Below are 16506 nucleotides of genomic sequence, written 5' to 3'. Positions count from 1 at the left end.
CTAATGACAGTGGTAGTTCCACATACATCTTTGGCCCACAGATGATGATTTCCTTTTTTCTCCTCAACATCTACCAAACTTCTGTCTTTTAAGCTTAGAATCAAGACCATTTTATATGAAATCTTCTCAGACTATTTGAATGATTTCTTCATTTTCTGACCTCCTACACTACCCAATTTGGCCCTTGATAGATATTGTTCTCTCTTAGTTTCTTGTCTTGCCAGCTGGATTTTAAGGATTTTGGGGGGAGAAAGGTTATTATTGTAATGTTTTTATTTGTCCTCAGTAGCATTTTGCAGATATTGGGATATAGGGGATTATTTCTTAATTGATTTCTTTAACCTAAATCTTCCAGTTTCTGTCACCTTTTCCCCAGTCACTACCATGTCTTTGCCTCAGATTTCCCACATGTAGCAGACGCATAGTCATATGGACCCAGATAATTATTCCAAGAACTGAATAATCAAGATTTAGTTATAGTTTGCATCTATAATTGCCATTTGCAAAATATAACACTATTTTCCCCTTCTTTAGCAATATCTGATTTTTTTAGCTTAACTTAAGCCATCACATATCTGATAGAAATCAGTTAAAAGTAGTGAACTTGGGACCAGAGTCTGAGGTTCTAATATAGCTGTATAACCCTGAGCAAGACACTTAATTCCCTACCTCACTTTTCTCTCCTGTTAATAACAGTTACTATTTTATAGGATATCTGTTATACCCTGGGCATCTACTAGGTCCTCACAATGACTCTGGGTTAGGTTGGTAAAGTAGATGGTAATTACCGTTACAAAAAACAGAACTCATAAAGGTCAAATAACTCCTACCAAGGTTGCACTCTAATAATGGCAAAGCCAGTGTTTAAATTCAGGTTTCTCCAATTCCAAAGTTCATGTTCACTTCACAAATGAAGGGGGATTAGATTAGATGACTTCCAAGTTCCCTTCTAGTTCTAAACATATGGCTTCACCTTCCTGCTATTAATGTTTTTGTTGTTGTTGATTCAGTATATATGACTTTTTTATTTCTTAGCCTTTAGTCCCTTTTTAAAAACTTTTTGGTCATGACTAAATTTAAGTCATGACTAATGTAAGAAATTAATCCCAGAATTTTAAACAAATCTTAAAAATGAAAGGTTATTTTAGTACTAAAATATAAGATCGATATACCACACCTATAGAAAGTTTTTCTCAAATCAAGTAAGTATATTTGAACATCACAACCAGCAGGAGTAAAAATGGAACTGGATAAAGAAAGTAGAAGAGTGAATAGGGTTGTAGGTCTTATTTTGATGGAAATCTTCATGTTAAATTCTTTCCTGGGTCATGTTTGCTGCTTCATTTTTCTTAAAGTCAACCTTATTTTTATATTTTCCTTACTTTATTGAAGGAATAACTATAAAAAAATTTATAACAAAATTTTGAGAGGAAATTTTTGCATATGAATTTAAGATGCCTACAGATGTTTTATTTTGGATTTGAAGCATAAGATGTAAAGGTTAATTGATTTCTAAATAAATCTGCATGAACTCCGGAGTGACTTGCTAACTTTGTCAAATTATTGCAGGTATTGCTTGTCTGCATATGGAGGTATTGTAAGGAATGTTGTGGTACATGCATTAAGTCTGATAGCTCTACGACAATATGAACTTCAGAAGAGCATACACGCAAAATTCCCATCTTCGTTGTTTTCTTCTGTGGCTGGGTTAAATAAAACTCAACTTGCATTATTGTGTCAAACTCTGCATGTTTGTATATTTATATATGGGTAGATATATACATATGCACATATGTTTATCCAATAACTAATTGGCGCAATTAGAAGGGATGAAAAAAACTTTTATGGCTTGAATTAATGTTGCAGTTTATTTGTGTCAAATCTTTATGGGCTACATTTTTGTAAATACAGTTATAAATACCTTAAACTTCAAGAAAAAGAAAAATTTATGAAAGTACTAGTCCTATAATTATAGTTAACTTAAAAATTCTTTAAACCAGTCTGAGCTATGTTGTAATTTGCATTTTGATTTACTGAGATTAGGATTGTATCTGTTATTATTATAAACACTACCCCCCCAAACAAGTTTATTTTAAAGTTACGTATATTATAGTGTTTGTGATTTTTTTTTTCTAATACGGTAATATTTCAGTATTTGTTTACTTGGATGGTAATTTCAAACTAAATCTGGGTCACCTTGTTTTGTTTTACATATTCTCAAAAAACTAATTTAGCACTAATTTCAGTGTGAGTTCTAAAGTCAGGTGTGTATATATTACCTTATTCTGTGTCATAAATTCAATGGAGGAAGAAAAAGTCTTCTTAATTGTATACTGTTCTGTGCCTGACAAATAGTAGATGCTAAATAAATGCTTAATTAATGAATAAGAGTGGGAAATACCTTATTGATCAATACTTGCACTAGGAAAATGCTTGCACTAGGAAAAATGTAGATGCTGGGCATGCATACTATTTTAATTCATAGTACCTGTGATAGGACAAGCTATTAACTTGCCAATTTCAGTTGTAAACCTTTTAATAAGAACTCATATCCCAAGGGTGCCTGGGTGGCTCAGTTGTTTAAGCGTCTGCCCCCAGCTCAAGTCATGATCCCAGAGTCCTGGGATTAAGCCCCACATCAGGCTCCTTGCACAGCGGGGAGTCTGCTTCTCCCTCTCCCACTCCCCCTGCTTGTGCTCTCTGTCTCTCTCAAATAAATAAAATCTTTAAAAAAAAAAAAAAAAAAGAATTCACATCCCAGAAAGTTAATGACAGTGGGTTAGTGAGATTTCAAGGTTTGTTTCAGCCTCAGCATGCTTGACATTCCTTTCTTTGATGTTGAAGTTCTGAGCTGTCTCTAATCTAAATTCTGTGCTAGGGCAAGACAGCTAATTGTGGTAGGTAGTTTTTCTAGTGTAATATCAGAGTAAAGAATGTTGTGATAATAGTAAAGAAAATCACTGATGTAAGAATATAAGCATGCTCTTCTATTATAAAATGGAAGTAAATCTTTAAATGTTAACAAGATAGGGGTGCCTGGGTGGCTCAGTCAGTTAAGTGTCCAACTCTTGATCTCAGCTCAGGACTTGATCTCAGGGTTGTGAGTTCAAGCCCCACATTGGGCTCCATGCTGGCTGTGGAGCTTACTTAAAAGAAATGTTAACAAGATAATGAAAAGAGCCAATAATATTATAATATCAATTCTAATACAATAGATAGACTTTTTAGTACTAAGTATAACATATTTATGGTTTAGAAAAATGATGCCATGGTTGCTACTATTTGCTTATATGGCCAGTTATTCAAAAACAGTATTTCTTATGTATCACTTTTCTACTGTGTCTTAGAGTAAGATGGGAACCTTCAAGGAGTAGATAGTAGTGGAGAAAGATGTATTAAAACAATGACAGTGAGGTATGGTAAATGCAATAATAAAATAATATATTTAAAATGTAACTAATGAATTCTGAGAGTCAAGATGGGGAAAAGTTACTCTATTATTCCTTCCCCTGTTGACAACTATGTATAAAGATACATACTTCTCTAAAGATACATGATTCAGTGAAGACTGCTTTACCGTTTATATTATTCTCACTATTTACATGTAGATTAGTTTTGGTTTATGCCCATAACTACAACTTGCCCTTGTAAAAACTTAGTCATTCGAACTAATTTTTCAGGAGCCATTTCTCTTTTGCTAGTTCACAGGTTAATCATTCTACTGCCTTATTTCCCAGAGGCTTAGACTCTGGGAATAGTACATCTTTCTTTTTCTTTCTTTTCTTTTCTTTTCTTTTCTTTTCTTTTCTTTTCTTTTCTTTTCTTTTTTTCTTGTTGCGCCTCTCACCCATTCTTCTCATACATCTAGCTGAATGGAATTGTGATGAGATAAGATTGTGTTGGGTCTGAATTAGCAGTCACTCCCCTTGCTAATAGATTTCTAATAAGGCTTATAGGTTGTCAATCAGCACAGGAAATAATTTTTTTTAGAATGGGAAATTATTGCTTAGCTGAAATTACATGAAGATGTACTTTATTGTATTGAAAATATACTTAATACATTGAGATAGTGATTCTAAAAATTTGGTGACAAGTATTGTCTAGCTGTAATAGTTGACTATCTAGTCTTTTTTTCAGTGAACTTACTAGTTAACGTTCTAGCATGGAGCATAAAATACTTTTTTTCCTAAACTTATTTAACATAGATTATGGATTGATCTCAGTTTTGAAATGTTTCTGTATAGCACAAGGATAAAAAAAAGATATAGATAACACACATAAAGGCCTTTTCAGTCGTACTACTCAAAAACTTAAATTTTTGAATAAAGTTTTAAACATCTGTATTTTAGCCAAGACTCTCAGAAATAGGAGTAGAGAATGATTTCATTTGCTTTGTTCATCTATAGATCATGATGAAATTAATAGATCACATGAAACGTGAAATGATGAAATTAATAGATGAAATTAATAACTTTCATTAATAGTACTTCAGAGAATATTGAAAGTTATTTTTATTCAATTTTTTGAAATCTGGTTAGAGGTTTGGTTGACTAGTTTTGCTTGCCAACTTCTTTCTTCATAATTCAAATTAACATTGTAAACAAGATAGTAGGGAGAATTGTTGAAATATTTGGGAAAATAAAGTCTTCATGAGTGCTTATAAATACACACATTCTCACTTAAAGGACAAACTAATAAAAATAATTATCAAATGGGACCCATGAAAGATGGGGATATCGGGTGGTGGAAAGTCTTTTTAATATATACTTTTTGATTATCATTTTGAGTTTTGAATCATGTAAATATTTTGCCTATTCAAAAATAAAACATGAATGTACATACCTACATATAAATACACATTTGTGAGCATCAGGTGTTCCCATAACTTCATACCATACGAAGGAGCTATGTAAACATAAGACCATTACTTCGAATATACGAAATTATTTTCTTCTTTAGATATCCTAGATTTTGAGAGTGTCCCTGGTTTATTAAAGTTGGTTTGTGTCCTCAGCTGAGTAGATTTAATTTGAAAAAGTTACTTCGTTTAGAGAGAGGACATGATTTCAATTGAAATCAAGGTATATACTGTTATATGACTGATGGGTAGTCCATTTGTCCTCTAATAAGCTAGTTACCACTGACAAATTTTAGAGAAAATTTCAGGTGTTATTTTATAATTAGTTTCTTCACATAGCCCAGAATTGAGGCAGGTGGTGGTGGGGAAATTACTTTTTTTTTTTTTTTTTTTTACTATGTATTTTTTTAAAAATCTTGAGTGCTCTGAATCTTCTAACAAAAGTGTTTATGGGTCCATTCCTAACAGTTGGATTTTTTTTTTTTTTTTTTTTTTTTTTTTGATGAGAGAGATTTCTTTTTAAAAAGACCTTTCCTTTGAAGTAAGCTAATTGTTTATTTAGAGAACTAACTTTTTGCTGGGTACATGTACATACTGTTTCTGAGGGTAAGAATTAATTTAAGAGTCAGATTTTTTAAAAAGATAATATAATATAAAGAATGTAACTTCAGAAGACCCAAGATGTATATCTTCATAAAATTTTAGACTATCTTATTTATGTTTTCAAGTAAAAGACATTACACTGACTTAATGTCTTAGTTATAAAGGTAAACATTTATTTTTTAAATTATGATAACTACTTTATGCAGCATTTAGAATCATTTACCTAATGAAAGTCATTTGTTAACCATAGCAGAGAGTGTTAAAATGTAGTAAGTCCAAATCGTATTTCTTTTTTTCTGAGGAAACTTTTTAAGTACTTAAATGACTATAGACACACAGTTTACTTGTAATAAAGAATGTTAATGGGGAGGGTAGGAGTTAATTAACTAGACCCTTAATAATGGGCCTTTCTAGTCCAGGGAATCTTATAATTGCCTCTGAAGCTGCTCATGTAACAAGTTGCGAGATAAAATATCTAGATTTGTGAAGTAGTTGTTCTGAGAAAAAGGTTGCCTTCAGGAAAACTTTGGTATTTTTATTATTATGTAAAATGCCTTTTTAAAGATAAGCAATACATACTGTCAAAATAATTTTGGAGGTAGAAGTCCAGTGCTTCCTGTTTACTCAAGATTAAATTCACAAATAAGATTAAGACTCTCCAACGAGCCCAGTTTTTGCTTTCTTTGGAGAAATAGAACCTTTTGGCCAAACTTTATACACTTAATACCAATCTGATAGTCTTAAAAATAAATTGTCATGATTACCAAGAATTGATGAAGTGTGTGGTAATTTTTTTGATATGTTTTAAATGAGTGAAATGGAAAAACATAGGGAATATTTTCACTAAATGTTAATATAAGAAATATGCAGGTTGAAATGTAACTTATTACGTAATTTCTGGAAATGTTATATTCTCCAAACTGGTTTACTTTATTGTTAATCCCCCCAAAGAATATTTAATTTCTCCCTTTGGGATTGCTCATTTTGTATCATCTGAGCTACTTGAAAAATGTGATCAGTCTGTGCCAGGACTGCAATAGGATAACAGTTAGTGGAAATAGCCTGCTTTGCTTCTGTTGGGAGGACTGTATGGAAAATATATTCCATTTTCAAAATGTTTTTGAAAGCACTTATTTGTGGAAAGGATGCTTGCCATTTAAAACTCTTCAGAAATGCAGGTTTGACAAAATACAAAATAATCTCCTGAAAGTTTGAAAGGGGAAGGGGGCTGTCGTGTGGGGGCGGTCTCATTTGCTGCCCACCTCCTCCCTCTGTTCGGTGCGTTGTGTGCTTACGGGTTCCCTGGAGCGGATCACCATATAATTGATGTGCAGTCTGCATTGCTGAATCCTGGACTGCACCATTCTGTGTTCAAGGGAAGATGTAATCTGATCCCTCTGCTGCTGAGGGAGGAATCTGTTCAGTCAAGGCTTTGACAGGGCATAGTCTCCTCCAATAATCTTCTCGGTTCTCTCTCATTATTCCCTCGAGTTCTCCTCAGTCAAGCTGCATGTATGTATGTGTGTCCCGAGAAGCGGTTTGATACTGAGCTGCATTTGCCTTTGCTGTGGAGTTTTGTTGCCGGTTCTGCTCCCTAATCTTCCCTTTCTGACGTGCCTGAGCATGTCCACATTAGAATCTGTGACATACCTACCTGAAAAAGGTTTATATTGTCAGAGACTGCCAAGCAGCCGGACACACGGGGGCACAGAATCACTGAAGGGGAAAAATACAGAAAATATGGGTTTCTACGGCACACTAAAAATGATTTTTTACAAAGTAAGTATTCTGTTTTCTTCCTGTGTTGTATGATTGTGTGTGTGTGTGCCTGCCTGGGAAGGAAAATCTGTATCATCAGAGATGGCTGCAGTATCCTCTAATTTTGGTGGGTGGCTAGATGGCTGGTGTTCTGTTTTATAACGTGAATGTAAGCAAATAATGCAAAGACAGCGTCAGCTGTCAACAGCTTTAAATTTGAAATAAAATGTGTATTGTAATCTGGGAATTTTTCACTAAAAATATATTTAGACTTCGGAAATGTGGCTCCGTTAAATGCTGACCTGGAAATACTCTACCCTTAGTTGGCTTTTAGTGAATCTTTTGCCTTTAATTTTTCTATACCTTATATATATTTCTTTTCTTTTTTCTCTAGTTGACTCTTTCGAAGTCTAGAATCACTAGAATATTTAGGACTTGTATTTTAAAAGATCGTATTTACTTTCTGTGCCCCTTAAAAAATTGCAGAATTAATTTTTGGTTCTAAAGTCAGGATTTTCGGTAAACAATATAATATTTAAAAGACTTCTATAGTCCTACAGAAAGTGCTTTATTTGGTAAAATATTCTGAAGATAAAAAAAATCCTTTCCAAATGGTTCTCTCGATATGTCTTTTGGGCATTTTTATCCATTGAAGGATTTCTAAGATGGAAATAAAGTTTGCTTTTGGTGGCAAATGGCATTTGCACCAATGTGTATTTACAAGATACCCAGGGAAGTTCTGAAAGCCAGTATTACAACTTAATTAGAATGAATATCAAAGTTTCTCATGTTAATTTTGAAAATAAGAATCTGTGGAAGTTATGAAAAAAACTAGATTTTTAAGGTAATCTGTACTGACTGACCTTCCTGATATATACATTTGCGTATATGTGTACCTGTCTATAATTTATATACATGGAAGCACGTGGCTATCTATATATTAAAGCTTATATATTTATTTTTGCTTTTTATTAAAATTATTTGGAGAAAGAAAATAATGGTTTTTGAGAGGAATCACTTTAAAACGATGTAATGAGTACAGAAACTTCTGAAGGGTTGAAATAAGACCAATTCCATTTCTTTCCAGTAGTTATTTCTTGAACTAAGATATAAATTGTGGATGAGCTTGTTGTACCGCCACTCTAGCCCCTGATATAAAAAGATCATCCCTGTATTTTGGAAGACTTTTTCATGATAATAAAAACATAGTCTTTATTATGCACAGTGTGGTTCAAAATGTTTAGAGTCTTGTTGGTTCTTTTTAGTATTTATAATGTAGCATGCTGTGTTATGATGTTCCCATGTGAGGCAGTAGGTAAGAAAAGAAGTCTGCTGCAAAGCGAGGGTTTTCACCTTATTAAAAAAAAAACGAGGGTAGCTCTCTATCACTCTGGGTCTCCCCCTCCCCCATAATTTTCAGTAGTACGGTAATTAATTAGAAGACACAAATCTTGAGGGGGTTGTTGAAATAGAAAAAGTTGAATCTTAACAGATCGTTTTTTCTAGTTTTATAACAGATCTATAGTTAGATTACCTCAGTTAAGGGATGGTAAAATGTAAAATATAAATATTTCAATTTTGATGTTGACAAAATGCCATTCTGAATGTATTTACAGTAGTACACATACATAGCATAAGGAAATACTTGAAAACTATAGATGTTGGATATACCTTACAAAGATACTTAACTCATTCTTGTAAAATCTTTTTGTTGATGTTGCTTTTCAAGTTAGAAGATTTTGTCCTGCGTGAGCATCTGTCAGTGAAGTTATATTCTGTGTAAATATCAATTGAGGACTTTTTTTCCACCTTTGGTATACCATCTCCAGACTTCTCTCCTGTTATAGATTTACTTTTTTACTCCCCTCATTGCCCATATTCATTGCTTTATGTCCTATTATAATTACTTTTCCAGATCATTTTATTTACATTGTTCTCTTTACACTTTTGTAATAATCTGTGTGTTTTAAATTCAGTTACTGTTACTTCCATTCAGGTTTTGAAATTTTGAATTTTGTTTATCTTGAAATATGTTTTTAAAGGAAAATGATGATCACTAAGAGAGACATGTTAAATATGGTTCTGTAATATGTGTATTAACATGACATTTTCCCCTATGTTGGTTCTTAAACTGGAAAATGTGAAAGGTATATCACTCTCAAGGAATATGTATGATGAATATCAATTTTTAAATCACCATATGCTGTTCTTCTGGACAAAATATTGGAGAGAGAGAAATTCACCTTTCTAGTCTTTAGAGTAAAACAAAGTAGAACTAATAGAAGAAACCATGAAGCATTTATTTTCTACATACATTGACTATGCCTAATTAATGAAAATTTAGGCATATGAAAATCTAAGAATTTTTTTCACTATTGCCAGTGCTAATGTTAAGATTTGATAGTGGGGACAAGTGATTTTTTTCTTAAATCTATCTTATTTGCTTTACCTTATAGATGAAAAGAAAATTAGACCATGGTTCTGAGGTCCGCTCTTTTTCTTTGGGAAAGAAACCATGCAAAGTCTCAGAATATACAAGGTAATATTAAGTATAATAATGGATTCTCTCATGATTTTTATGTTTCTTCAAAGAGGTGATGATTCCAAAAGCATTTCTTCCAGTTTATTCTCATAGAATTATAATGTCACTAGTACTGTTGACTCTGTAACACATTTTGAGATACTAAAAAATTGAGAAATACATAATTTTAAAGAAGAATGACTACCACTATAGCCTGTATTTTCTTACTAATACTTTGAAATAAGACAAAAGCAGAATTTCTCTTATGAACAAAATTTTTAAATGACAAATTTTAAGGAATTCTAAAAAGTAAATTCTAAAATATGAATATGAGCAAATATATCTTGTTACTATAGCAACAGCTATTCTAGGGTAGATATTTATATATGCAAAACTGAAGATACATTTATTAGCAGTGAAATAAACCTCACAGTTACTAAATAAATCTTACTGTTTTAGAAATCCCCTTTTATTTGCTTGGTAGATCTCATGTTTTTAACACATACATTTCCACACCAGTAAAATAGTTTCCATAACAACTAAATACAATTGTAGTCTTGTTTTGTGCACGATTCCATCGTTTTTGGATTTTGCATCAATATAAAACTTTCCCATTCTCACGCTAATTAGGCTAACTTAAGCACAATATCTATTACCCAGTCAATTAAAAATAGCTTTGGATGTCATTTGGAATTTGGTATTTTAAAATTTAAATGACAAAAGTATCTTCAGAGCTTCTTTTGGTCTTCTTTGCATAATTGTCACCTCTTCAAATTACTGATTAAAAATTAGCTCCGGAAGCCGTCAGAACTTCATGATGGTGACATTTCTTTTTTCCCTAAATATTGTGATTTGAAGTTATGCTTATTATATAAGATGCAATAAAATTAACATTGTTCAGACTTAAGTTTCTGTGATTGAGCACTGTTAGAGATTGCATCTCTTTTTTTCCCAAAGAGTTTATATTTTTATTTCATTCAGTTGTAGAAAAAAAATTTTTCAAATGTTCTTCCATGAAATTTAGAAATCATACTAATTAGTTTTATATGCAAAAATGCAGAGATCATACAGAAGAGAAAAATAAAACTATCTCCTATTTATTCAAGAAATGGTTTCTGTGAGATTTCCACATGTTAATTGTCCGTCCGTCCCCCTCTCTTACTTCCCCTTTGCCTTTTCACAATTTCAGTGTGTTTGGGCACCTCCACCAGAGGGTGTGGAGTGATAGACAGTGAAACTCTTCACTTCATTTTTGCTTTTTTCTTCTAGTCTCGATAAAGTATTTCTTAGATGAGAAAGTTGAGTTTAATGTTAAAAATGTACTATTTTTAATGTGTAGATTCCAGTGAGCCATATCATTTTGGTCTTCTATTAATATGGCTGATACCAGGACAAAGGTATTGAATTGTTCAGTTGTTTTTAAGGCCGCCTGTAAACAAATGCTGAATTTTTACTACAGAACACATTTTAATAAAATTTGGTCTTTAGTTGCTCACTTTTTATATTGAGAAAACACCTAAAAAGGTACAAGTTCTATTTTCAGCCTTTTAACATAACCTTACCAAAGCAAACCAAGCAACATATTGATTTCCATGTCTTTTCGGAGACTTTGTCAGTATATATTTGGTGTTTTTTAAATTTTTTTGACAGATTTTGTAATAATAAGAATGAAACTGATTTTCCATCTTCTGTATTAGAAAATTTAAGTTATGATCACATTCTGTTTCATTTTGGAGAAGAAAATAGAGCTTACCTTTGAAATTTGATAGATAGGAAGGTGGATTTGATTATTGTAGTTAGAGATTATCATTGATGTATAATGTTAAAAGATTTGAAGGTGGTAGATATGTAGATTTTCTGTAAAATCGGGTGACTAAGATACATTTTTTTTTAACAAAATAATGAGATACGTTGGATAGTGAAGAATTGGGGAGTTGTTTCATTAGTAATTTATCAGAGCTAGATATTGAGCTCTTAGGACACAGTTTGTATGTTCTTTGGATTTAAAAACTTTATTATCATAGCCCAATAAATTGAAGTTATTTTACAAATGTAATTATGAGTCTTCCTGCACTTTTCCCCCAAATGTCTCTAAAATAGAGATATTCAGTATTTACCTCAAGATTAAATAAATTATTATTGAAATTAGAAAGTAAAGCTTAAAATATTAATAACATGGTTATAACTATCCTTTTCCTGCTATTAGTCATTTTTAAGAAAGTTGGACGGTTTTAGAGATAGATCATCTAGTCTTAACTCTTTCCTTTTACTAGTGGCAGAATTGAATTTCAGGTTTGTTTGTTCAATGTCTCCGAGTTTAAATTATTGGATAAAGGTGATTGTCTCATTTTATTTAATTTTACATATAATATAGTAAGTTTTCAATATTTAACTATTTTGAGTAAATATATGTCTAATCAAGGCTTGTTCCTGTCAAATGTCATCTAGGCTAAGCTTTGTAAACAATAGTGGAAAGTTGGACAGAAATAAGTATTATGAATAGTTTAGAATGTGTCTAGTGAAATGTCCAAAATATTTGAGCATACTGCTTCTACATATGAATTTTTCAAAGCATTAGTAAGTTTTACAACTCCTTTTATTAAGGATATTTAAACCTTTACTTAATTAAGTCACTGAGGAGTGGCCATAATAGATTGGGACCTATATCTTCTAAGGATATATTTTAACATTACTTATATGTATCAACAAGTTGCAATTTTGCCATAGAGATTCTGTCATTTGGTTGCAATTAGCATTGCCGGGATAATAACAGGTGGCTATGTAGGAGGCAGGAAACCTACTCTAAGAATAGCTAACTAGATTTTGTGTATCCTTGCTCTCTGGGAATAAGCAAATAAAAGTAATAATTCTCTTGATGTTTGAAATACGCCAAATCATATTCCTATTAAAGTCCATTATTCTTAATAAATGCCTATCTTTGTTTCCACTCTTGTGGTTTTTTTGTTTTGTTTTGTTTTGTAGTACCACTGGGCTTGTACCATGTTCAGCAACACCAACAACTTTTGGAGACCTGAGAGCAGCCAATGGCCAAGGGCAACAACGACGCCGAATTACATCTGTCCAACCACCTTCAGGCCTCCAGGAATGGCTGAAAATGTTTCAGGTGACCTGTCTAAACATAGTACTTGAAATGCTTCACTTAATTGCTGCAAAAAATAAGGGATTATTCAGCCATGAGAAGGAACTGTTACATGCTACACCATGGATGAATCTTGAAAACATCATGTTAAGTGAAAGAAGCCAGATACAAAAGGCCACATATTGCATGATTATAGTTACATGAAATATCCAGAACAGGCAAATCCATAGAGACGGAATGTAGATGAGTGATTGCAATATGATTGGTGAGGAGATATTGGGACTAACTGCTAATAGGTACAGGATCTCTTTTTGGGGTGATGGAAGTGTTCTAGAGTTGTTAGTGCTGATGGTTGCACAGCAAGATAGGTGTGCTGGGAACCATTTAAATGTGCATTTTAAATGGTGAGTTTTATGTTATGTGAAGCATGTGACAACAAAAAATGCTATTGAAAATAAGGGAGCTCATTTTAATTTTTAAGTGTATCAATGGAGAGAATCCAGTGCTTATTTTGTATTAGCATGCATTTGCATTTTTTATTGCCTTTTAGATAATAAGACTTTTCTTCCTTTTCCCCTTTATGTTTGGGTTTCTGGGGTTGCAGAATGTACTTGCTTTCTAAAATTTATTGGTTGGGAGTTGCCTAGGTGGCTCAGTTGGATAAGCAGCCGATCCTTGGTTTCGGCTCAGCTCATGATCTCAGAGGCCTGGGATTGAGCCGCTTGTTGGGCTCCATGCTCAGCAGGGAGCCTGCTTGAGGATTCTGTCTCGCTCTTCCTCTGCCTCTCCCCTCACTCATGTGCACACGCATGCATTCTCTCAAATAAATAAATCTTTTGAAAAATAAATATAGTGCTTGGAAGTTAAGCATTTAAGAGTAATGTAGGGACTCTGCTAATTAGTCACTGGTGGTGACCTACCCATCACTGTTACCCTAGTAGTCTCCAAGAGTTGATACAGCTTCTTTTCTTTCTTTTTTTTTTTTTTTAAAGATTTTATTTATTTATTCGACAGAGATAGAGACAGCCAGCGAGAGAGGGAACACAAGCAGGGGGAGTGGGAGAGGAAGAAGCAGGCTCATAGCAGAAGAGCCTGATGTGGGGCTCGATCCCACAACGCCGGGATCACGCCCTGAGCCGAAGGCAGACGCTTAACCGCTGTGCCACCCAGGTGCCCCGATACAGCTTCTTTTCATCTGTGCCATGCTTGTGTATGGCTTATTGTGTTCCAATACTGATTACTGTATTTTACTGGCATTTAAATTCTTTGAAAGTTTACCGGGAAGGTTGGCTACAACCAAATCTCTGTTATGAATTTTATAATTCCTGATAGTAAATTGATTTATTTCTTCTTCCAATGAGATAATGCATATAAATCAAGTATTTAGCAAAATAGTTGACCTAGATTAAACACTTGCTTAATTATTCTTTGTAAATACTAAATAATACAAATTATGTAAAGTGAAGCTATCTCTTATATTAACCATGGCACTAATGTAAAATGAATATATTTCCAACTCCGGCTTCTTCCAACTCCGGTATTTTATGAATGCATAAGGGAATAAAAATGCATAAGGGAAAAAGAAGATACTTTATTTGACTATTTGATATTTCAGATTTTTAAGATGTCCATTATGTAAATCCTTAAATTCCTGGGCAAAAACTAAGTAAATGTCCTAATCTTTTTTTTCTGTAGCTAGAAAATTCACTTGAATCAATGTTGCTTTTAAATGGATTTTTAAAATTGTTTTCTGTCCTTCAGGTGATTTCAGAGAAACTAGGGTAACCTTTTTTTTCAGTTGGTAACGGAAAGGTTAGAGCAGTGGTTCTCAACAGGAGGCAGATTTTTCCCTCTGTTGAAACATTTTTGGTTGTTTCAGGGCAGGACACTGCTGGCATCTAGTGGGTAGGGACAATGTAAAGGACAGCCTCCTATAGCAAACTGTTCTCAGGCCCAAAATGTCACCAGTGTGAGACTGGCAATCTGTGGGTTAGAGGAATTAAAGTTGTGTATTATTCTTACTGTAATGTTATGAACAACTAAAATTACAAAAAAAAATTTTTTTTCTGTTTTCATAGTCACAAATTGATTAAACTTACCTTTCCCCAAGGATATTACCTCTTTTCCTCCCAGTTCTTTTACCTTAGGTTCCTGATTTTTAAAAAATTTTAATTTTTTCCAATGCATGCTCTCAGAATTTTCTTTTTTTCTTTTTTACCATATCCTTTTGATACGAAATCTATCCATCAGTAAGAGGTGAAAATAGGACTCAGACATTCACACTTTTAAAGAAATACCTTAAAGATTTTTATCATCTTTGATTAAGCCTAGGAGATGGGAGTATAGGTACATGTTGTCATGCTTGTAGTCACATACAGCGCGAGCAGCACAGCCCGGGAGAGTAATGCAGAAGCTGATTTCGTAGCATTTTTTAAAGACTTTATTTATTTTTATTTTTTTATTTAGAGAGCATGAGCAGGGGAAGGGCAGAGGGAGAGGCAGGCCCCCTGCTGAGCAGGGAGGATGTTTTGGGGAGTTCTTTGTATAATGCTTGCCTATTTAGCTAGCTTATGCTTTTTTCTTTTTTAAGATTTTATTTATTTATTTATTTATTTATTTATTTATTTATTTGAGAGCGTGAGAGCACAAGCAGGGGCAGTGGCAGAAGAAAAAGCAGGCTCCCCATCAAGCAGGGAGCCCGATGTGGGGCTTAATCTCGGGACAGGATCATGACCTGAGTTGAAGGCAGATGCTTAACCTACTGAGTCACCCAGGGACCCCTCGCTCATGCTTTTCTTAATGAAATGTCCACATGTTACCACATATTGTATGTCATCAAATCTGAGATACCATAGGTTATTAGAAGCAGTCCATCTTCAGAAGTGTTATTTGTTAAAAAAAAAAAAAATCATTTCTTAGAATTAATGAGATTCAATAAACTAAAGAATATTAGGTTAGCTTTTTTTCTTTTTGATTGCTTTTCATGTGACAAGTAGATGCAGGGAAGAAAACTTGTTCTTAGCTAATAGGAATAATAGGTAGAATTATCCCTGCAGTTATAGTACTTTATGTATTTTTTCAGATAAATATTCTGCAGTAAAGAAATCTACTAGCAACAAAAGGCCAACTAGACAGGTATATCAGGACCTTAATCCTTTGAGTACTGTATCCATCTCTGACACACCCAGGGCCCCATTGTTGGGCATTGCCCTTTATTTTCAGGGCTGGCACCAAAGGAACTAGAGATGAATCACTTGCCTAAAAGCTTACAATGCTTTCATGCCTAACATGTAGAGAGATATAATTTCATAGTAAAGTGGGGGAGTCATGAGTTGACCTTACTATAGTTGAGGGATAATTAAGCTGGCATGATTTCTGCAGATGTGCTGTGGGGGTATTTAATGAGGACTTTTCCGTTGCATAACAAGCAAAATGGGAGCGCTTGTCCCCTTACTGTTCTGCTATTGCTCCTAAGGCAGTGATACAGCATTGTTTTGGTCCAGCTCCATCTATTCTGACAAAGTACTTTGTACTCAATTTATAAATTGAATGAGAACAAATGATACACCATTTTGGATAAAGGGAAATTGAAACAAAATGCCACTGCAACATAGAAGTGGAGATTCAAAACAAAACAAAAAACCAGAAATTTTGTACTGTTTAAAT

General features: G+C 33.3%; 1 protein-coding gene across 6 annotated transcripts in view; it reads left to right on the top strand.

Moving 5' to 3' along the window:
• FBXW7 (F-box and WD repeat domain containing 7) overlaps positions 1-16506 on the top strand; it is a 230297-nt gene that overhangs the window by 191038 nt on the left and 22753 nt on the right. For 5 of the 6 annotated variants that reach the window (XM_026499477.4, XM_026499476.4, XM_057310121.1 and 2 more), the window contains 2 exons: positions 9676-9758; positions 12723-12864. In XM_026499477.4, the coding sequence (XP_026355262.1) occupies positions 9676-9758; positions 12723-12864 (225 nt within the window). Of the gene's footprint in view, positions 1-6441; positions 7241-9675; positions 9759-12722; positions 12865-16506 lie in introns of those variants that run through there. The other variant, XM_026499478.4, reaches the window with a different exon arrangement.

Source organism: Ursus arctos, unplaced genomic scaffold (genome assembly GCF_023065955.2).
Source record: "Ursus arctos isolate Adak ecotype North America unplaced genomic scaffold, UrsArc2.0 scaffold_11, whole genome shotgun sequence".
Taxonomy (NCBI): domain Eukaryota; kingdom Metazoa; phylum Chordata; class Mammalia; order Carnivora; family Ursidae; genus Ursus; species Ursus arctos.
The sequence above is the reverse complement of the archived record's forward strand: the minus strand, read 5'-3'. Positions and strand labels throughout refer to the sequence as shown.